General features: G+C 44.6%; 1 protein-coding gene across 1 annotated transcript in view; it reads right to left on the bottom strand.

Annotated features, from left to right (window-relative positions):
- Nucleotides 1–24,258, bottom strand: part of TBC1D8B (TBC1 domain family member 8B) — a 98,553-nt gene that overhangs the window by 36,668 nt on the left and 37,627 nt on the right. The window contains exons 6-11 of the mRNA XM_089684929.1: nucleotides 21,497–21,704; nucleotides 19,893–20,057; nucleotides 18,957–19,094; nucleotides 18,271–18,421; nucleotides 14,975–15,189; nucleotides 6,224–6,341 (exon numbers count right to left, since the gene is read on the bottom strand). Coding sequence (XP_089541055.1) covers nucleotides 6,224–6,341; nucleotides 14,975–15,189; nucleotides 18,271–18,421; nucleotides 18,957–19,094; nucleotides 19,893–20,057; nucleotides 21,497–21,704 — 995 coding nt within the window. The remainder of the gene's footprint in view (nucleotides 1–6,223; nucleotides 6,342–14,974; nucleotides 15,190–18,270; nucleotides 18,422–18,956; nucleotides 19,095–19,892; nucleotides 20,058–21,496; nucleotides 21,705–24,258) is intronic.

The following is a 24,258-nucleotide window of genomic DNA, read 5'->3' as shown; positions in this document are numbered from 1 at the left end:
TCAGGACAGCGAGTGATGGTCCTTTGTTTTTTTTTTTTTATTTCCTTGCGTCTAGTTTCTGTTATTGCCGTCAGTGAGGGAATTCCCCTGTGGGGTACTCATGAAGTAGTGTTCGAAAATAGGGTAAGCATGTCCGTAGAAGGATTCACAGGTGCTGACCATCCTGTAGCAAAGACCTCATTGCAAAAAAACGGGAGAAAGTGCCTGAGTACCTTATAATGTACTTATGCAGAAGTAATGGTAATGTTGCGACCTGTGGTGTGATGTAACACCTAGTTCACCCACATGAGACTAAGTTCTGAATGGTGGAATTTTTCCCTCCAATTTTGAAAGTTGAAAAATCAATAAGTAAATAAAGGCAATTACATCCTGTTTCCACATTAAATCAAATACTTTTCAGGATACATTTAATAAGTATACTGAAGGTAGTGGAGATATTAAAGTGTTACTAAGCCCACAACAGTAAAATCAGTCTGCATATGCAGTAAAGCATGCTTGTTACACTCACTGTGAAACCTACGGGCTGATCCTCCGCATTGTGTAAAAAGAATGTTTGATCCTGTCTTCTCTGATCCTCCCCTTTTTCTACTGTCCCCAATATATCTCCTGATAGAACAGAGCCTTGGGGGCAAGCTGCACATGCTTCACTCTGGTGTGTATTGCTAGAGAGTTTTTTCTTTCTTGGGAGAGCGCACATGATCAACACAGGATCAATCAGCACTATCCAGACACAGGGTCAGGGGTCCTACAGCCTCATAGAGGAGAATGAAAACTTCTCCTACAAGCTTTAACCAGTGCTCTGCTGAAGTCACAAGACTGCTCTAACTGCTGATGAGAAAAGGTATTTAGCAGTTTATATTTATTAAAATACAGGTGAAACTCGAAAAATTAGAATATCGCGCAAAAGTTCATTTATTTCAGTAATGCTACTTAAAAGGTGAAACTAATATATGAGATAGACTCATTACATGCAAAGCAAGATAGTTCAAGCCATGATTTGTCATAATTGTGATGATTATGGCTTACAGCTCATGAAAACCCCAAATCCACAATCTCAGAAAATTAGAATATTACATGCAATCAATAAAACAAGGATTGTACATAGAACAATATCGGACCTCTGAATAATATAAGCATGCATATGTACTCAGTACTTGGTTTGGGCCCCTTTTGCAGCAATTACTGCCTCAATGCGGCGTGGCATGGAAGCTATCAGCCTGTGGCACTGCTGAGGTGTTATGGAAGACCAGGATGCTTCAATAGCGGCCTTCAGCTCTTCTGCATTGTTCAGTCTCATGTCTCTCATCTTTCTCTTGGCAATGCCCCATAGATTCTCTATGGGGTTCAGGTCAGGCGAGTTTGCTGGCCAATCAAGCACAGTAATCCTACGGTCATTGAACCAGGTTTTGGTGCTTTTGGCAGTGTGGGCAGGTGCCAAGTCCTGCTGGAAAATGAAGTCAGCATCCCCATAAAGCTCATCTGCGGAAGGAAGCATGAAGTGCTCCAAAATCTCCTGGTAGATGGCTGCGTTGACCCTGGACTTAATGAAGCACAGTGGACCAACACCAGCAGATGACATGGCTCCCCAAATCAACACAGACTGTGGAAACTTCACACTGGACTTCAAGCATCTTGCAGTGTGTGCCTCTCCATTCTTCCTCCATACTCTGGGTCCTTAGTTTCCAAATGAGATGCAAAAGTTGCTCTCATCAGAAAAGAGGACTTTGGACCACTGAGCAACAGACCAGGTCTGTTTTTCTTTAGCCCAGGTAAGACGCTTCTGAAGTTGTTTGTTGTTCAGGAGCGGCTTGTTAAGAGGAATATGACATTTGAAGCCCATGTCCAGCCTCAGTCCGCTCCTTGTGAAAGTCCCCAACACTTTTGAATTGCCTTTTCCTGACAATCCTCTCCAGGCTGCGGTCATCCTTGCTGCTTGTGCACCTTTTTCTTCCACACTTTTCCCTTCCACATAACTTTCTATTACAGTGCTTTGATACAGCACTTTGGGAACATCCAATTCTTTTGCAATTACCTTTTGAGGCTTTCCCTCCTTATGGAGGGTGTCAATGATGGTTTTCTGCACAACTGTCAAGTCAGCAGTCTTTCCCATGATTGTGATTCCTACTGAACCAGACTGAGAGACCATTTAAAGGCTCAGGAACCCTTTGCAGGTGTTATGGCGTAATTAGCTGATTAGAGTGGGACACTTTGAGCCTAGAATATTGCACCTTTTCACAATATTCTAATTTTCTGAGATTGTGGATTTGGGGTTTTCATAAGCTGTAAGCCAAAATCATCACAGTTATGACAAATCACGGCTTGAACTATCTTGCTTTGCATGTAATGAGTCTATCTCATATATTAGTTTCACCTTTTAAGTAACATTACTGAAAAAATGAACTTTTGCACGATATTCTAATTTTTCGAGTTTCACCTGTAGTTGCATTTCCATGTTCAATGTACTGTGGGAGACCATATATAGTGAATTCAGGGTCCTGGGTTTAGTAACACTTTAGATCTCATACTTGCTATAAGGCTACAGCAATGGTCCAGTAACAGGATGAACCTGTCTAACTTTTCAATATCGCTGGTCCTTGTATGTGTCCAGGGCTTCACCCGTCATAGTGGACACAGCCCAGAGGGGTTTTCAGGGTCTGGCAACAATAGGAATTGACCAAAGACCTGGACCTCTATAAGCACCCTTAGGGAAACTACACTTGTTGCATTCTCCACAGTGTGGGGCCTAGGTCTGGCTTCCAAGGTATTATGCCCAACTGGATGCATGGCTGCTACTGATAGCATAGAAGGCAGCAAAGTGTTGAGAGAAGAGATGACAGAAGAATTCAAGGTAAATAAAAAATAGTAAAGCATAGAAAATTTTCCATAAGAGAGAAGAGGTCCATCATCTAGAGATGCTGGGAAAAGGTGAGGTCTCAGAGTATATAGGGTTATAAGGGTATCCCCGGGAGCCCGTGTCCAGTCAGCTGAAAGTAGCAGCCTATAACCCAAGGGCTGTAATAATCCAGCCTGTGTCCTGTACTGTATGGTTCATACAGTCAGGTCCATAAATATTGGGACATCGACACAATTCTAAAATTTTTGGCTCCATACACCACCACAATGGATTTGAAATGAAACGAACAAGATGTGCTTTAACTGCAGACTGTCAGCTTTAATTTGAGGGTATTTACATCCAAATCAGGTGAACGGTGTAGGAATTACAACAGTTTGCATATTTCTATTTCTGCCTTCTCATTGGACTGAGTGAACATCACACAGAAAGGCACCCTCCGCCCTGATCCTTTTTCTTGGAACAGCATCAAAATACTCCCAACTTCTGTAAAAATAGGCACTCGCAATACAAGCCAGGTCTTATGCTCCATTCACACTTGAGCGTTTTCGATCTTGGGCAGAATCACAAAACGCACTGCACAAATGACAAATCACACCACGCCTGTCCGAGTGCCATTCATTTTAAATGGCACCAAAACGCGGTTCAGTTCTTCCATGATAAACTGTGCTGCAACCATGGCAAACTGCATCATGCATAGCTTGTCAGGAGTTTCTATTGGGCAACCTTTGCCACGATTTATCATGCTACAATCACAGCAGAACAGCACCGTGCTTTGGGGCCATCGAAAATTAATGGCACTCGATCAGGAGTGGTGGAATTTGTCATTTGTGCAGAGAGTTTTGGGATTGCGGGCAGAATTGTGGTGATTCTGCCCGAGATCTCAAACGCTCAAGTGTGAACGGGGTCATGTTTGGCCAACATCTAGAACAAAACAAAACGTCTTTTCAGTGTGTTTTTGTTTTTTTTTTGTTTTTTTTAGTTTTAAAGTGACGAGACTACTGTATGTACTGTAGGAAAGTTTTGGGTTTTTTTTTTTTTAAACAAACAGGTTTACTGCAGCTAACTGCCATGTAAAGAAATGGTAAGATCCTAATTCGTGGCAGCTGCACAAACCAAGTACATAATTACATTTGTGAGTGATAACATGCTGTTACACTGATTAATGAGGCAGGAGACAGGGTTAGTATAAGCATGAGGTACATTCAATACTTGAATGACAATTTAATAGGTATAAGGCCTTCATTACAAAAAACAAAAACAAAAAAAACTGTGCGGATGGAAATTTGGAGGCTGCCACTGATGCATTCTTCAACTGAAAATGGAATGTTCTAGTTGTCTAGCTGGAATAATCATCTAAAAGCTTCAGTATAGTACTAAGTCTCTGATAAACAATAAAACTGCAAAAAAGTGAGTTAGGCTTTGCTCTGATTCAGCAAACTCAGTAGGGTCATAGGATCAGCCCAAAATGCCAGGCAATTTTCAGAACAAGATCAGCAATGAAACCCCATACTTTTCGGCAAATTATTCTGCTTTCCGAGCAAATGGAAGTCAAAGCAATAAGATTACCTTATTCAGAATCTTCCTCTTTTCCGTTCTAGTCTGAAGCATTATTTAAAGTGCCTTTATAAAATCTGCATTAGCAGGGTTCTAGGATGTGACTGTTTAGGCAACCAGTCATCCAAGCTGCTCTCTGTATACTAGGAGACTGGTCGCCTCACTGCTGCCCTGCAGTTGGGCAGGGCTAACCTCAGCACTGCTGAAAAAATAAAGACCCGCGCCTTCATTATGCCTTTGCCCACCCAATTCCTCCTCTCCTTTCTTACCTAAGCCTATCTACACCAAGCTCCCCATCTCTATGCTTCTTTCAGCACAGCCATGAAAAAAAAATAGAAGGTGGGTGCTCCGGGGAAGACATGGGGTGCAAGGGCATGACATGTTACATATGAAATGCCACTATGTCAGCATTATGCTGTTCAGGGCTGGGATAATATCTGTTAAAATGACATTAAACCCACATCAGTATTGAATGCTGATCATACTCACTTAGCCACTATAGGATTTGTCTTGTGTATTCTACAATAAACCTGATTTATCCTGTCATTCTCTGTCTCTCCCTCTGATCTAAGTCCCTGCTGCAGCTGGAGAGAGTAGCATTGCAACCGCTAGTGAGCATGCTTAGTTTTTCGTTTCTATGCCGAGCATTTCTTCCCTGAGCAACCCATGAGACTACACAGTAACACATGTGGGCGTATACACAGGGTTAAATGTCAGCCCACTGCCTCCATCCCTCCTCCTCTATGCCCGCTAAACAGATCTACTCTGAGGGGGGTGGGAGTTTACATCTTGACTGATGGAGTCTTCACCTCCCTGTAATATAAGTACATAAACACAGACACAAGCTGGAGGGGTGTGAACAGATTGTGATGGTCAGAACCTTCCCCTAGATATCATTACAGTGTAACTTTATTAATTCAATAAAAGTTCCTCCCACCGATGACTGCCTGAAGAACAGAAAGAGCTGGGGAAAGTCACACGACTGCTGTATATTGGCTATGGGAAAAGGTACTTAGATGTTTTTTTTTTCTTTAATGAATACAGTGGCATCATCCATATATGTAAATAGAAGGGATAATGCATATTAAACCATCTATGTTTAGTATCACTTTAAATGAGATATATAGCACTTGATGTAGCATGTGTACTGCAGCTTGCTATCTTCTAATGCAGCCATTCTTAACCAAGGTTCTGTGGAATCCTGGGGTTCCTCCAGAAGTTGCAGCTTATCGACCTCCTATTTGATGATCCCTGCATAGTTCTAGGGCCAACACCACTAGACAAAACCATACGTGTGACTGTAATGATTTTTTTTAGCTCTTTTTAAAGGTGGCATTCTTATCACCACTGTACGCATTGCATTTCTTGTGATAACCAGTGTAAGTGGCATTTTTATATTTGAATCCCAATTAAATGGATTTGTTAAGGGTTCTCTGAGACTTGAAAATGATTTCAGGGGTTTCTCTGGGATAAAAGGCTGAGAAAGGCTGTTGGTCCAGTAGAAGGTCTAATAACTATGGGGTAGTGTAGGTGGTTGCAGACTCAAGGTACTGGTAGATTGTCCTGGATGCTGTCTGAAGTCCTGTTTATATGTTCCCCTATGAAAACATACACAGGAGCTTCCTGCTGAAAGGCTCCTCTTGCTCTACTGTACAGAATGATGAGCATTGTCATGGTTGTGGTGATACTTCTTAAAGTCTACAGAGAACAATTACTTCTATGTGATTATATAAAACATTTTCAGCAACACTTTCCAAACTTTGCACCAGACAAAAAATAATCTACTCACATAGAGCACACACAGACAAAGCTCACCTATAATTCTCCTGTTGAAGTAATCCGGCAGCATTCGCTCACACACAGCCACTAGCAGCCAAAATGCCTCCTCCTCTTTGGCATACAGAAGTAGGACAGAAGTGAGGATATTCATTGCCTGGGAAAGCACAAGCAAAAGACAAAATAACCATGTTTTACATTTACAGCCAACTGTCTTGACAATCCAGCTGATAAACATCAGCTGAAGGAAAACATAACTCAATCTGTTGGGGATGTAACGTAATCTAAACATGTGAGCAATCATCACAGGAAATTAATAGAGGTGACTGATATCTCTGGATACTGTTCTGAACTATCAAACTGAATTCAAAAATAGAAAAAAAAAGAAGCTTGCGCTCACAACTGAGAAGCATTTAAGAGACAGAGCAGCATGCCATATGTTTTGATAAACAACATAAATGTCAAACAAACAAGCTAAGAGGCAGCGCTAAATCTCTAAAGCATGAAAATAAATCCTACAAATCAATAACGTGTAAAAAAAAACAACGTGCATTAAGTGTAGTGCATGTGCAATATCACACATACAGAGCAACAAAATATAAAAACAACCATGTCTGTGGTTGCACTCTTAGATATTTAGATAGATGTCATCATTGGAAATGCAAACCAGCTGCAGTTCTGACTGGCAAAGCCGACATGTGTGATTGCTGACGAAGTGCCAAGGCAGGGCCAAGAAGTGGTAAAATCATTGCGCATGTTGGCTTTGCCGATCAGAACCGCAGCTTGTTTATACTTTTATGAAGAACTTGGAAATGCCGTTTAAATGAGTGGTTTTAATAGCTTTTATTGATAAAGTGTTTTGGAGGATTTACACACTTGCAGGCATGTTTTCTTTACCTACAGTTGCAAGAAAAAGTATGTGAACCCCTTGGGATTACGTGGAGTTTGGCATGAATTGGGCATAAAATGTGCTCTGAACGTCATCTAAGTCACAACAATAGAAGAACACAGTCTGCTGAACATAATACTACACAAACATTAGATGTTGCCATGGTTTAATTGCACATAACATGTAAACATTCACAGTGCAGGGAGGAAAAAGTATGTGAACCTTTGGACTTAATACCTGGTTGACCCTCCTTTGGCAGCAATAATCTCAACCAAACGTTTCCTGTAGTTGCAGATCAGACCTGCACAACGATCTGGAGTAATTTTGGACCACTCCTCTTCACAAAACTGTTTCAGTGTAGCAATATTCTTGGGATGCCTGGTGTGAATCGCTCTCTTAAGGTCATGCCACAGCATTTCAATCGGGTTGAGGTCAGGACTCTGACTGGGCCACTCCAGAAGGCGTATTCTGTGCTGTTGCAGCCATTGTTTTGTTGAATTACTTGTATGCTTTGGGTCATTGTCCTGTTGCATCACCCATCCTCTGTGGAGCTTCAGTTGGTGGACAGATGGTCGTACGTTTTCCTGCAAAATGTCTTGATAAACTCTAAAATTCATTTTCCCATCAATGACAACAATCCGTCCAGGCCCTGAGGCAGCAAAGCAGCCCCAAACCACGATGCTCCCTCCGCCATGTTTCACAGTGGGGATGAGGTTTTGATGTTGGTGTGCTGTGCCTTTTTTTCTCCACACATAGTGTTGTGTGTTCTTCCCAAACAACTCAATCTTGGTTTCATCTGCCCACAGTATATTTTGCCAGTAGTGCTGTGGAACATCCAGGTGCTCTTTTGTAAACTTCAAACGTGCTGCAATATTCTTTGTGGACAGCAATGGCTTCCTCCGTGGTGTCCTCCCATGTACTCCATTCTTGTTTAATGTTTTCCTTATTGTAGATGTGTCAACAAAAATGTTAGCATGTGCCAGAGATTTCTGTAGGTCTTTAGCTGACACTCTGGGATTCTTCTTCTCCTCATGCAGCATTCTGCGCTGTGCTCTTGCAGTCATTTTTACAGGACGACCACGCCAAGGGAGAGTAGCAACAGTGCTAAACTTTCTCCATTTGTAGACAGTCTGTCTTACCGTGGACACATGAACATCAAGGCTTTTGGAGATACTTTTGTAACTCTTTGCAGCTTCATGCAAGTCAACAATTCTTGATCGTAGGTCTTCTGAGAGCTCTTCTCTGCGAGGCATGGTTCACATCAGACAGTGCTTCTTGAAACCAGTAAACCCAAAACAGGTGTGTGTTTTTTAAGGGCAGGACAGCTGTCAGCCACACATCCAATATCATCACACTGATTGGAGTCAAGGGTGGTTCACTCCTGGCTCCAATTAGCTCTGGGAGAAGTCATTAAGCTAGGGCCTCACATACTTTTTCCTCCCTGCACTGTGAATGTTTACATGTTATGTGCAATTAAACCATGGCAACATCTAATGTTTGTGTAGTATTATGTTCAGCAGACCGTGTTGTTCTATTGTTGTGACTTAGATGACGTTCAGAGCACATTTTATGCCCAATTCATGCAAAACTCCACGTAATCCCAAGGGGTTCACATACTTTTTCTTGCAACTGTATATATGGCTGCTATCACTGAGAGTTGGAGATTTAACATCTGAAGTGCTGAGGAGGTGCACTGGATGGCTGATTCAACCATGCTCATGATATCATGACTGCTCTGTAATCGGAGATCAAGGTGCTGGGGTAAGAGTCCTTCCACTGGGGCATTTTGGATCATTTCACAAAGGTAAAGAGGATTGCTTGGGATATTTTATGTTGGATCAATATCTTCATGGAAGTTTTCTTTCACTTTGTAACTTATGAAAAACACACAACCTGAACTTTGTCATACATTCTCACTTTCTTGCTATTTTGAGCTATATCGGCATGTTTGTTTTGTTTATTGCATGTTGATGCACTCTGTCAGGAATGGACTAGCCAGCAATGGTGGGACTCACCTGCCTTTTGATCTGCAGTACCAGGGCTGGCCAGCGGGTGCTCCCAGCAATCAGAGACTCAACTTTGCAGCCAGCTAACACCTGGAACTGATTATGCTGGGGTATTTAAGGGATGGCCAGACTTGCAGACTCCGCCTTGGTGTTGTGTTTCTCTTGGGCCCTGTATCCTGTTCCTGCTCTCTGTTCCTGTCTGATTCTCTGCTGACCCTGCTCTGATCCCTGGCTTGTCTGACCATCCCTCTGCCTGACCCTCTGTACTACGCTGCCTGCTACCTGTTCTGATCCCTGGCTTGTGACCCTGACCATCCCTCTGCTTGACCCTCTGTACTACGCTGCTAGCTACCTGCTGAACCTGGCCTGTGACCCCGACCAATCTCCGCTTGCTCCCCCTGTACCTACCTGCCCAATTGATATTGACCCGGCCTGCCTGACGACGCTTGCTTGTATGTACTGTTATCTGTGGGTGGTTGGTTTGGTTTGATTGCACTGTATTATGTTTAGTATTGCACTGCGTTTATGTTTGTATTGTTATTGTTAATAAATTATATTGTTTATCACATATCTGAAGTCTGCGTTTCCCTGCGTCAGTCACACACCTCTGGTCACACCTGGGAGCCCTGACATTACACCAAGGCCAATCCTGACCAGAAGTGGCTGCACAGGGAAGCAATCTTGGCTTGTTGCTGGGAAGGATGGATCTGGATGAGGTTGTGTATTTATCTCTGCTAGTGTTTGATGACAGGGAGTATGCTTATCAAACTCTGAAGGAGTATCCCAGGGATCAACTACTAGAATGTATACGGCTCGCTCATGTTCTAGTAGATCAGGGCACAGAGTTCTCTGAGGTGCAGCCTTTGATTGAGGTTTGTGCTGAGTTGGTTTCATCTGGTTCCCCTGAATGCAGGGATGAATTTTTGCCACCATTTAGTGCAGACCAGGTAGAGTCCCTTCGTTCCATTCGTTTGCAGACCTGCGTTTACTTGCAGTGCTCCAGTAGTTAAAACCAGAAAAAAAGCGAAAATTCTTTCCAACCAATACCATCCTGCCAGTATCCAAACCGGTGAACCTGCCTTCCGTGACTCAGCCTGAAGCCTCTACTCAGCCTGAAGCCTCTACTCAGCCTGAAGCCTCTACTCAGCCTGATGCCTCTACTCAGCCTGATGCCTCTACTCAGCCTGATGCCTCTACTCAGCCTGATGCCTCTACTCAGCCTGATGCCTCTACTCAGCCTGATGCCTCTACTCAGCCTGATGCCTCTCTTCAGCCTGATGCCTCTACTCAGCCTGATGCCTCTACTCAGCCTGATGCCTCTACTCAGCCTGATGCCTCTACTCAGCTTGATGCCTCTACTCAGCCTGATGCCCCTACTCAGCCTGATGCCTCTCTTCGGCCTGAAGCCTCTACTCGGCCTGAAGCCTCTACTCGGCCTGAAGCCTCTACTCGGCCTGATGCCTGCATTCAGCCTGATGCCGCTACTCAGCATGATGAACTGATCCAGCCCGACGATCCTATTAGGCCAGTTGACTCGATGCCCGCTGTTGATCCAGATGATCCGGTACCTGATCCAGTGCCCGCTGTCGTGCCAATTGACTCAGAGCCCGCTGTCATACCTGGTGACCCGGTGCCCACTGCCTTGCCAGATGACGCGGTGCCCGCTGGCAAGCCAAATGACCTGATGCCTGGTGACCCAGTGCCCGCTGTCATACCTGGTGACCCGATGCCCGCTGTCGAGCCAGACAATCCGATACCTGATGACCCGGTGCCCACTGTCGTGCCTGTTGACTCGGAGCCCACTGTCTTGCCAGACGACTCAGTGCCCGCTGTTCCGCCAGTCGACTCGGTGCCCGCAGTCTTGCCAGACGACTCGGTGCCCGCAGTCTTGCCAGTTGACTCGATGCCCGCTGTTCCGCCAGACGACTCGGTGCCCGCAGTCTTGCCAGACGACTCGGTGCCCGCAGTCCCGCCAGTTGACTCGATGCCCGCTGTTCCGCCAGTTGACTCGATGCCCACTGTTCCGCCAGTTGACTCGGTGCCCGCAGTCTTGCCAGACGACTCGGTGCCCGCAGTCTTGCCAGTTGACTCGATGCCCGCTGTTCCGCCAGACGACTCGGTGCCCGCAGTCTTGCCAGACGACTCGGTGCCCGCAGTCTTGCCAGACGACTCGGTGCCCGCAGTCTTGCCAGACGACTCGGTGCCCGCAGTCTTGCCAGACGACTCGGTGCCCGCTGTTCCGCCAGTTGACTCGATGCCCGCAGTCTTGCCAGACGACTCGATGCCAGCAGTCTTGCCAGACGACTCGATGCCCACAGTCTTGCCAGACGACTCGGTGCCCGCAGTCTTGCCAGACGACTCGGTGCCCGCAGTCTTGCCAGGCGACTCGGTGCCCGCAGTCTTGCCAGACGACTCGGTGCCCGCAGTCTTGCCAGACGACTCGGTGCCCGCAGTCTTGCCAGACGACTCGGTGCCCGCAGTTCCGCCAGTTGACTCGATGCCCGCAGTCTTGCCAGACGACTCGGTGCCCGCAGTCTTGCCAGACGACTCGGTGCCCGCAGTCTTGCCAGACGACTCGGTGCCCGCAGTCTTGCCAGTTGACTCGATGCCCGCTGTTCCGCCAGACGACTCGGTGCCCGCAGTCTTGCCAGACGACTCGGTGCCCGCAGTCTTGCCAGACGACTCGGTGCCCGCAGTCTTGCCAGACGACTCGGTGCCCGCAGTCTTGCCAGACGACTCGGTGCCCGCAGTCTTGCCAGACGACTCGGTGCCCGCTGTTCCGCCAGTTGACTCGATGCCCGCAGTCTTGCCAGATGACTCGATGCCCGCAGTCTTGCCAGACGACTCGGTGCCCGCAGTCTTGCCAGACGACTCGGTGCCCGCAGTCTTGCCAGACGACTCGGTGCTTACTGTCGTGCCTGGTGACTCGGTGCCCGCCGCTTCGTCTGGGGGCCCGAGACCTGTTGCTCCGCCCGGGGGCCCGAGACCTGTTGCTCCGCCCGGGGGCCCGAGACCTGTCGCTCCACCTGGGGGTCCGGCGCCCGCCGCTCCGCCTGAGGGCCCGAGACCTGTCGCTCCACCTGGGGGTCCGGCGCCCGCCGCTCCGCCTGAGGGCCCGAGACCTGTCGCTCCATCTGGGGGTCCGGCGCCCGCCGCTCCGCCTGGGGGCCCGAGACCTGTCGCTCCGCCTGGGGGCCCGAGACCTGTCGCTCCGCCTGGGGGCCCGAGACCTGTCGCTCCACCTGGGGGTCCGGCGCCCGCCGCTCCGCCTGAGGGCCCGAGAACTGTCGCTCCACTTGGGGGTCCGGCGCCCGCCGCTCTGCCTGGGGGCCCGAGACCTGTCGCTCCATCTGGGGGTCCGGCGCCCGCCGCTCCGCCTGAGGGCCCGAGACCTGTCGCTCCGCCTGGGGGCCCGAGACCTGTCACTCCATCTGGGGGTCCGGCGCCCGCCGCTCTGCCTGAGGGCCCGATGCCTGTCGCCCCGCCTGGGGGCCCGATGCCTGTCGCCTCTCCTGGGGGCCCGGCTCCCGCCCCGCCCGGGGGACCGGTGCCGGTCGCCCCGCCCGGGGGCCCGGTGCCGGTCGCCCCGCCCGGGGGCCCGGTGCCGGTCGCCCCGCCCGGGGGCCCGGTGCCGGTCGCCCCGCCCGGGGGCCCGGTGCCTGTCGCCCCGCCCGGGGGCCCGGTGCCTGTCGCCCCGCCCGGGGGCCCGGTGCCTGTCGCCCGCCCGGGGGCCCGGTGCCTGTCGCCCCGCCCGGGGGCCCGGTGCCTGACGCCCGCCCGGGGGCCCGGTGCCTGCTGCTCCGCCCGGGGGCCCGGTGCCTGCTGCTCCGCCCGGGGGCCCGGTGCCTGCTGCTCCGCCTGGGGGCCCGGTGCCTGCTGCTCCGCCCGGGGGCCCGGTGCCTGCTGCCCCGCCCGGGGGCCCGGTGCTTGCTGCCCCGCCCGGGGGCCCGGTGCCTGCTGCTTCGCCTGGTAATCCGATGTGCCTCTGCCCGGAGTCCTGCCCGATGTGCCTCTGCCCGGTGTGCCTTTGCCCAATGTGCCTCTGCCCGGTGTGCCCCTGCCCGGTGTGCCGCTGCCCGGAGTCCTGCCCGGTGTGCCGCTGCCCGGAGTCCTGCCCGGTGTGCCAGTCTTTGATATCCCGCCAGTTACCAGACCCGGGCGGTGGAACATTTTGCCCAGCTAGGACTGTTTGGAGCGTCCTGAGGCCGCTCCTTGAGGGGGGGGTACTGTCAGGAATGGACTAGCCAGCAATGGTGGGACTCACCTGCCTTTTGATCTGCAGTACCAGGGCTGGCCAGCGGGTGCTCCCAGCAATCAGAGACTCAACTTTGCAGCCAGCTAACACCTGGAACTGATTATGCTGGGGTATTTAAGGGATGGCCAGACTTGCAGACTCCGCCTTGGTGTTGTGTTTCTCTTGGGCCCTGTATCCTGTTCCTGCTCTCTGTTCCTGTCTGATTCTCTGCTGACCCTGCTCTGATCCCTGGCTTGTCTGACCATCCCTCTGCCTGACCCTCTGTACTACGCTGCCTGCTACCTGTTCTGATCCCTGGCTTGTGACCCTGACCATCCCTCTGCCTGACCCTCTGTACTACGCTGCTAGCTACCTGCTGAACCTGGCCTGTGACCCCGACCAATCTCCGCTTGCTCCCCCTGTACCTACCTGCCCAATTGATATTGACCCGGCCTGCCTGACGACGCTTGCTTGTATGTACTGTTATCTGTGGGTGGTTGGTTTGGTTTGATTGCACTGTATTATGTTTAGTATTGCACTGCGTTTATGTTTGTATTGTTATTGTTAATAAATTATATTGTTTATCACATATCTGAAGTCTGCGTTTCCCTGCGTCAGTCACACACCTCTGGTCACACCTGGGAGCCCTGACACACTCTATGTATATTGGAATATTGGACATGTTTGCACATGTGTTACAGTAGATGCACAGTTTATTATGACACATTATTGATTTTTAGGATTTCTTTTTATGCTTTGGATATTTAGTGCTGCTTTTTAGCTTGTTTGTTTACCAAGCTAAATTACCAAAACTAAATAAAATGGCAGTAATTGAGCAACTACGACAACTAAGCAGCAAAAAAACATGGCATGTCTGGACTTATTCCATTGTGGGTTAAGCTTTATGATGCTTTAAAGATTAATTAGTTACGTACTAAAAAAAGAAAGAAAACATTTAATTCAAACATATATTCACCTAAACTTATACAAAAGTATTTTTACATAAAAGAAGTATAAGTAACTGCATATGTTGTCTTTTTAGCTTCCTGTCCCCTTTAGAGAACCTGTATCCTTATAAAAAATGTCGTTTTTCTAGAGTGCCTGGCGATATCACAGGTCCTCTTCACCCTTTTCTTGCTTCTGCAGTGGCCAGATCATAAATACTGAAGAAATGAGTGCCAAGCAATGACATGGTGCTGTTCTCTGCAACATTCTCCTATAAGCCCAGAGTGGGCTCTGGACTCTCTGAGCTCACTGGAAATGGGCTAAATGACTCCAGGCATAATTCAGCCAGGAATTGTTGAACATTAAAAATGGTTAGCTATTTAATTTAAAAGAGCAGTTCAGCCAAACTTGTGTGTCTGCTGTGTGTCTGCCCTGGAAAAAAAAATACCAGCACATGCCAGGTTTCTGCACCTCCTACCTCCACTTCATAAACAATTCATAAGATACAACACACCTTAAATCGGAGACTTTAGTACTTGTTGGCAGACATACACCATATCCTGTTTAAACAGAATTAGCACACTAACAAATGGTCTGATATGACATGTGGTAATAAAATCTCTTTAGCCTTGAAGAAGAAAAAAAAAAAAAAACATACTCCTGCAAACATGTCCCTTTTACACAACTCTAGAAGATATATGAGGAAAGGAGCTAACCTGACAATATCCAATTTTGGGGTTTCTGTATGCATATGCCGTCAGCACTCTTCTCAATGCAGAGATGCCAGTGTCACTTTGAAATGCTGGGTGTTCTGGCAGGGATCTGCGCAAATCTCGCTCAATTTCATCAGTTGCCAAAGTGCATGTGCCGAGAGACTTTTCCACAATTTCTGAGTAGTAGCCTGGATTAGATGCCATGTCATTAACTGCACCTGCCAATAAGTAATAATAATAATAGAGAGTTATATTATAGGATCTTTACAGTATACCCTTTCAATGCACAAGATAGAAACAGCTATCTAACAGGTAGAATTAAAACTGAGAATCTATGCATCACCACCTATCAATGCTGATAGACGGCTTGTTACATTACTAAAATATATAATTTCAGGTGCATTCTCTGATTGAAATCTTGAAAAACAAATATTTATTTCCAATTAGCTCTCATATTTACAGGGGTTGGACAAAAAATGGAAACACTACATGATTTGCAAGTGTGAAAGTGACAACATGTTTTGTGTTGAAAAAGGAAGTGATGTAACATTCTTTTGCTGTGTGATGAGACACCTAGCTAACAGGTGGGAAGCCTCACTTTCATAACTGTGCACACTTCTAGTAATACAAAGTCATGTCTGATGGCATATGCAGTTCTGGGAAAATGTCATCTAATAAGCATAAGCGTGGTCAACTGACCGAAAGAGAAAAAAGGTTATTGAGCGTCCTACAGGCCACTATAGATGCCCTGATGTCTCATTTTGTGTTTAAATGAGCCCAGCAACATATCTGATATCTAGGGATCCACCTAACTGCCTCACTTACGGGGCTCATTCCTGCCAACTTTTCACCACTTCTGACTACGGTTACGACAGGACCCAGTGGTCCATAAAATGCCTTTCATGGCTCCAGAGGAACAGTGTCCTAAAGATGAATATTCTCTCAAGGCTGCTATACCTATTGCAGACCATCACAATTAGAATCCCTAAGTCATTCCTCAAGTGTACAGGAGAGGCTTTCTCCACTGTCCTATGGGCCCACAAATCTCATAGGTTATCTCACACGTTCCTGTCCTATCCTAAACACCGCTGCACCTTAGGTTTCCCGAACCCTCTAAAATACCACAGGGCAGTGCATCTCGCACATATTTTGGACTGGTTTACCAGCCAGGATGTCAAACACTGGATCCAATTAGAACAGCCATCCACAGACATTCCGCTCAGTGGAATTCCGTGGCTCAAGGCAGACCTTCCCTCCTCCATTAAATCACACCCTTGGATATATGGCCAGACTCCTAGTAGTCGAACAAGAAGCTGTCTTCTCAGGACATTTGTCATCGCGCATTCCACTTGTCATAGACCACGCTCGAATCCTTCCAGTGATTATGAATTGCCAATTTTGACCACTGCTTCGGCAAGTTTCGTCTTGTTGCATTCCGTCATACTTTTACGGGCTGTAAATCTTTGTCAGAACTCCAACAAATGATGGACCTGCCTATGCAGTTCCAACTAAGACAATTTTTGCACAGCTTGGGAAAATGGACACTTTCACTTCCTCCTTTAACTGAGTTTGAAATGCTATGCGCAGCATCCTTCCCGATTCAACATGGCCTATCCTTATTCTATAAACTACTTTCTCACCCACCTGACCATGTAGACCTACCCTATATTGAGATATGGGAGTCTGACTTGGACATCAGCTTTTCTGAAAAACGAAAAACACGCATGATGCGTTTTTCTCACACTGCATCTCTTTTCAACTCCATCCAACAAACTGGCTTTTTAAAATTTTAACACGTTGGTATAGGGCCCCTTTGATTCTACACAAAATGTTTCTGAGCACACCCTCCCTATGCTGGTGCTGCTACCAGCATGAAGGTACATACCTTCATATGTTCTGGAGTTGCCCAGTTCTAAGACCCTTCCGGGAAAAGGTTTGTAACCTAACATTCAAACTCACTGACGTTCAATACGGGAATGATATGGCAGCCAATCTGCTTCACTTAACTCTTATGTCATCCAAATGTTCCAAATGGTCACTGATGATTCAGTTACTTAATGCTGCCAAGACCTGCAACCCACTTTTCTGGAAGCAACCTATTGCTCCCCTGGTAAGTGTTTGGTTACACAACATTGGGGAAACTTACAGAATGAAAGATATGCCTGCCTCTGCAAATCACAGAAAGAAGTTTCGCAAAACATGGTTCTACTGGGCCGATTATACTTTCTCTGTGAGTTATAGTGCAGACCTCGCCACCTGAATATGGCCAGCATATGGCCCTGGCTCTTGATGTCTATATGGCGCTGGGACGCCAATTCTGCTTGCAAGGGCCATTGTATGGAACCCTTAGGGTCAGGCCCCTGCTTGCACTTTTCCCACCCCCTTGTTTCCCCCTCCCCTACTCTTTCTCCACTTGTTCTTCTTTTTCTTCTCCCTACACCAGATGCACAGAATTATTGCACTATATATACGTGGAAGGCTAACCCTGTTGGTGGAAAAGGTGTCCCTGCTCTTTCGGCAGTTGGGATCCCTCTACCAATAGTTTGACACACCCCAATACATTTCCCTGAACTCTACAGCTATGTTCCAAAGTAGCCTGAGAGTTTGTTTTCCTTTTTATACTTGTACTATACGTATACTGTATTTTGCATTTTCCTAAAAACTTTAAAGAATTTAAAAAAAAAAAAAAAAGGACATTGCTCAGGATTGTGACCCGGAATAAGTAAACAACTCCTGAAAAAGTGACCGCAGAACTCAGCCTTCACTGGATAATTTAAAACACAAGTACATGGTAACAGACATATATCAGGAATATGAAATGTTGAGGTAACACTGACGCTACTAAACTTTACCAACAACTTTGTAGGGAGGGCCTGCAAGAAATTCAAACACCATTCTGGTATTGGATGCTCTCGCTACATTGTTGCTGGTAAATAATGTTGAATGAGAACAAAACAGAATGTTGTATGGCCAGCTTTAGATCTAAATATATAGTTAACTAATATTTATTCACTTGTTCTAATCAAATCATTGTCTCCAGCAGCTCATGTCTTCATATGCTCACCAAGTATGCAAGCAAAAAGTGTAAGGATTGCATGTCACTTATTCCATTAACCTACAGGTAGTAAAGTAGGGCCCTTTTGCATCTATGTGCATGTATTAATGGCCATTAGCACAATATGCAATTGCAAGTTAATTGCGCTTTCACCATTTTCAGCAAAAATCAAGCAGTATTAACAAAATAACATATAGTTCTTCACTGCTAACACATTACATTGACAATTAAAAGTAATCGCTACCTGAGAAAAGTAACCAAAGTTCTCCTTTCAAAGTTTCGGGAATTCCCTTAACAACTAAATTTCTAGTTCTCTTTGTACGAAACATGCTAATGCCACGACCACATTCGGTGAACAGAATATTCCAATACTGCTCCTTCATTTTTTCTTTCAGCTGCAAAAAAAAATAAAATTACATATATTATTTCTGATGCAGCTTCTGAGCAGCATTTATATCACTAAGAAAGACAAAGAATTCCAAACTGCAATTTTTTGCATTAACATATTGATTTTGAGTACAGGGTCTACAATCTATTTTAATATTGTAATAAGAAAATATTTTCTATAATTCCCAAAAGAAAGACACGTAGCTGACCAAGCATGTAAAGAAATAAATGGAAACTCTGGAGGTACACATTTTATACTGGCCAGTTTTTAAAAGATAATACATCTCAGACTATGAACCATTTTTATGCTGCAAGTGGAAAGTCAAACATCCTTTATAAAAAGGGTATTTATAGTAGAACTAGTTCTGTCATCCATAACTACAAAGTTGTGTTACAGTGGTCATGCTACAGACACTATGCTCATACTACATCCCATACCACTAATTTTCTGTGAAGAAGTGGCCAAAGGATCACAAGAAAAGTTGTACAATATTGGTGACTTGTATTCACAACAAAAAACTGGTTATGTAAATGTTTCCATACCATTATTGGATCAAGGTTCTCTGCATCCTGAGGATGAAACACGGTCATTAAGGCTTCTGTGCTCACAGTCTTGCTGGTGCCTTTTGGACCCACCATAGGATGCTCTTCTGGGAACTCTGCATTATAACTGTAGCTAATCTGAAAAATGACACTGTCTATATACTTATATTGAAACAATCAAAGTATAACATAACGTATGTCATGGAGTCACAGTTCAAGCAGTTCTACATGCTACAAAAGTACATTCAGTATTACAATGTACATTGTCCTCTCAAAGAAGGTGGCTTTAAAATTACAGTTGACTTAAAATTCAGCCATGAAATGCACACGGAGAAAAAAAACTACATGTAGAACGGTGCATTTTTTCCAGGCATTGCTTTACTGAACTAGTCCATCTTTTTTGCCTGATCCTGGAACACACCTGCTGGCGAAGTTGAAGAAATATAAGGCTCTAAGAAGTTCCTCACAGCCACAAATCAGAATCAAACCTGCCTTGGAGTTTGAAGGTAAGGTGGCTGGTGAACTGAACTTTCTGGCAAGGTTGCTGCATTAGCTAACTAACATTAGAAACTAATTTTTTTACTCGCTGGATGAAATTGTTCTTTAAGTACCCAGGAAAAAATTTTTTTTGCAAGAACTTATGACTGGGACAAGATTTCAAAATCTTCTATGGGAACCCAGTTATTAATAGTGCTAAAAGGACAATACCATAAGGATAAAAGTATAACTGAGCACCATTTGCAAAGCTTCTGTACAGTTGCCACCATGAACAAGTGTCCAGATCAGAAATAGTTTTACCAGCTCCCACTTCACCTCTTGGTTATTGGATACCATCTACATTTTTACAACACACCATCTTCATACATTATTTATTGCAATCCAAAGGTCAAAAACATTTCAGCAATAGTTCTTAAAACAAGAGTTAGTGTGACTTACCTCAGTATATGCTGTGTGCTGGGGACTTGTTATTGCACATCTGGACCTCAATCTTGCCACCAAGGATTCAAAGTCTCGAACATCTGTGAAACGAAATATATTCTTCCTTTTTGTGCTAATGGTAATAGCCCTTGTTATAACATCAGACTTTTCTAATCCAATAATCTGCAAACATAAATTCAGTCTTTAATGTAAGAATCATTAAAAATCAAGAAACAGCAACGGTATGCATCAAGACAGCACATTGGCAAAGTATTTAAAATGTACCTAAAGCCTTTTCGTTTAAGATAATGGTTAAAACCCCTGAAAAGTTTTTTCTCTATGTTTTTCATTGGAGAGATAAAGAAAATCCTCTCTAGAGCTGGCCACGTTAGAATTTTGACCAATGCAGAGGAATTGGTTGAAATTCTAACTGTGGATGGCCCTGCTGGCCCAGCAAAAGTCAATTACTCAATCGACCTTTGACAAAGGAGCCAGGCCAAAAATTGTCAGCCGAACTGACAACAGCAGCTGTAGGGACTGTTTGGGTTTAGGGTATTTTGACAGCCAGCACTAGTGCCTGTCAGAATACAACAGCCTGGCAGAGGAGATTCATCCATCCATGTCATTTGTGTGGATGGAGGAATCAATTTGATTTCTTTTCTTTCGCCAGCACGTTGTATGAAAGAAATCAAATAGCATAATGCCAGCTTTAGAACACAATTTATATCTAAACTGACCCAAGTATATGTATGTATGAATGTGAGTTAGGGACCTTAGAGTTTACACTCCTGTAGAGTTAAGGACTGATGTGAATGTACAATATATATATGTAAAGAGCTGGGTAACTTAACAGTGCTATACAAGTACTTGTAATAAAATAAATAATATGCCCCTTATATAGTCACAAGCTGATTCGATTCAATCTAAACCAGTTCTATTGGTTGTATAAGAAGCATACGTTTGTAAACCAGTCACAAACCTGGACAATAAAAACATAATGAGAAGATGCTGCCAGACAAAAACCATGTAAAAAATATCAGTACATCACATATGGATAACTGAACAGGTATGCATATTTTGGCTTTTCCTGTAATAGCCACACCTAGTCCTACCAATCTCTCAATTAAGTACTTTACTATGATGGGCAGTCTTTCAGAAAAGCTGAGATTTACAACTAAAAGTTCCTCTATTGCTGAATCCACGGGTCTTTTTAACAAGCAGGTTTCTCTGAAGATAACCTCAGCTGATGCATTATTATTCACATTATTTTACATTGTTCATTTTACATTGTCCAAGATTGCAACATGTTTGCTTTAAACTCTTGAATGTCAATAACAGTCAGGCATTACTACAGATTTGTTGACATTTATTAGTCTTCCTTGAAGACAGCATTTAGAAGCCTATAGATCAATAGTAAAATACCACAAACATAGGATATGTGGTTGCATGCTGTCCTAAAAAGGCTTGAGTTCAGTGAAAAAAAAAGAAAGCAGAAATACAAATCCAATGGAAACACATTAGCTGCACATAAATGACAAAAAGAACACAATTTAACAGACTGCTTTAACCATTATAGCATTTATTTTATCACTGTGGGAAAATTGTCTTCAAATTAATATTACCTCTCGTAAAGGTATGATTGTGCTATAAAGGCTGCCATCATGGCTAGCGAAGCAAATGTAGTTCTCAGAAATGCACATCTTCCCCACTGTATTTAGGTGGCTGAAGGGTATCCATAAGAAACATTCATGCACCTCTTTTAATGTCTCTTCTCTTGGCAGTCTGAAGTATGTAGTAAAACGCTCACTGTGTGCACGGCTTTCCAGACCTCTAGTAGGGAACCAAAATCATTCTGGTTAGTAGGTAGATAAGGCTTTCCATTCCTATAGATACACACAAATTCCTTCTGATTTCTGATACTCTTTAGTAGACATACAAGATTGTCTTTCAATATCTCACCTTCCTAGTAAGACAACAGATTTGCAGACATAAAAGGTTTTTCTAACTTCATTCCTCCCTCTATAAAAGGTATCTGTGATATGACACATTCTCACAATGTTACAGCTCATTTGGCAACAATCCAAGCAGCAGAGGACTGAGTGATCTGGTGTAGGACAGCTAAACAGTTATTGTGGTATTAAATCCAAAAGCAAACATTATATTGCAATTAGGCAATTTTTAGATATCTGTTTTCTTTTTTAGGCTTTCTTTCTTCTGTTTACATCTGGTGATCTGGCCAGTAAGTATGTTGTTTTTCAAAAGAACATGCTCTCTTCCAGATGTATCAGTTTACAGGGATGGGACAAATCATTTGACTCTAGCAGGGGTGCTTTCAATGATCAGCTATTATTTATATAAAACCTTTATCCCCAAAAGGAAAAAAAAACTGTTTGCAGTAACTGATTATAAAATGTGAGCTGGAGTTCACCTTCGATATGTTAGTGTATTTAAATCTGCTAGTACATTTAATACTCCCCTTTCCCCCAAACTAACAATACTGTTATCCAAAGGTGCCTACTGTACACATTCATCCAGAGTGGGGGTACTCTAATACAGCAGGTATGTTACCGGCTTGATCACCAGGTGAAAACAGAGGGGGAACAAATTTAAAAAAAAAAAAAAAAAAACAGCCACCACATCTAATTGTTAAGTTGCAATATATTAAATTTCTGTCTTTGGGTTTAATACTGCTATAACTCTTTAAACACATGATGAGCATTACCATGTTTTAATGAAAACAAGCACTGCTAACACCATTCACTGTTGCGATTCTGACCTCTAAAATGTTTGTTACATTCCTGACTGGCTGTGACAGCTGATGATACAAAGTATACACTACCGTAGCTTCTTCAAAGTGTTCTCAGTTTTTAGTTAGAGCATTTAAGCCAGCCATACATGGATCAAAATTCATCTGGTTCAGCAGGGACTGGACACATTTCAATCCATGCATGGCTTAGTTCGTTATACAGAAGCCTGTCTGTCTGTCTAAGAACTCAAAACGATCAGTGCTGCTGGTTATAGCCAGCAACACTGATCATTGTAATTATCTGGTAGGGAACAATACAACAGCTCAGTAGGAAGGGTTCCTCCATCCACATTAAATGTACCAATGGGGGAATTAGCTCTTTTTTTTTTTTTCAACCTGCTGGTTGAACAAAAAAGAAAAAAGAAATTATGTATCTGCTGACTTACAGTTCCAGGTGAGCAATGTTTAATTTAAAAACAGTGCAAGAAATATTTCCAGAAGCCATATCACAAAACAGACATAAGCAACAATAAAATAAGAAGATTTAAAAGTGAAACAAAATACTTAGGTGCAGTCCACCTGGTCTCAGTACAGTGCTAGCATCAAATCACTCGAAGATTAAGGCAGCCAGTTTTTTTTTTTTTTTAAACGAACCTGATTCCCACACATTCAATTCCTCCCTGCTGAACTATTGTACTTGGACAGTGGGGAGACTACCCACCATCAGAATACACTGATCATCATTGCAGACTATAGCCTGCAGCACTGATCAAATGGGGGGAAAAAAATTGGAAAGGGCGGTTGAACAAAATAGGATTGGATAGATCGACTTCTGTAAAACGCTCCTTGCCCATACATGTATCAAAATTCGGCCAGTACCTGCTGATCTTTTTGAATTACAATCCATGTATGGCCAGCTTTACTCTAATCTGATGTTGCAGGAATCACTTGCCCACTTATCATGACTCTCAATAATCTTTAGTAGTTTCAATGGTAAAATGACAGATCTCAGCTTCTAATGCAGTTATCTTTTCTTGTCTCCAGGAAGGGTGTTAAAGAAAATCTAATCAAATCAAAAGACCTGAGGGTTTTGTGTTGGTGTGTTTGAGTGTTTTATTATGCCCAGCGGACACGCCCTTAATGTTAACTATCCTGGGAACATCTATATTTACATACAACAAGATTTTACAATCTGCAGAATAAGTAAACCACAATAGCACCACAAGTGAGGTATCAGTACAAATGTCACGTTTTTTTCCTTTTGTCCCTCTGAAGGTCCCTCGGATGGGACAAATGGAACAGATCCCATCCCCTACAACTGGGACACTCCTTGGTATTACTTGGACACTTGTAAGTTTATTAGGGAGCAGGGGCTACATGGAGTCAAGCCCGACTTGTGGAAACCAAAGACTATCTACAAGCTGATCATAGCAAACGACATTTTGGAGTCAGTTCCAGGCCTGCCTTCAGCCACTTGCAAAGTGGTCTGAAGGAATGTTTCTTTAAAGAGACTCACCAGCAGGCACAAGGACCTGGCATGCATGGCGATCCAAGGGGGGGTTGCCACTCAGGGAATTCATGCATGCCAGGAACCTGAGCAGATACAGGCACTGCCTTTTTGCATCATCCAGGAGGAAA

The sequence above is a fragment of the Staurois parvus genome, unplaced genomic scaffold (assembly GCF_062004578.1).
Source record: "Staurois parvus isolate SC_StPar_1 unplaced genomic scaffold, SC_StPar_1.0 ptg000361l, whole genome shotgun sequence".
Classification (NCBI taxonomy): domain Eukaryota; kingdom Metazoa; phylum Chordata; class Amphibia; order Anura; family Ranidae; genus Staurois; species Staurois parvus.
This window is presented reverse-complemented; position numbering and strand designations above follow the sequence as displayed.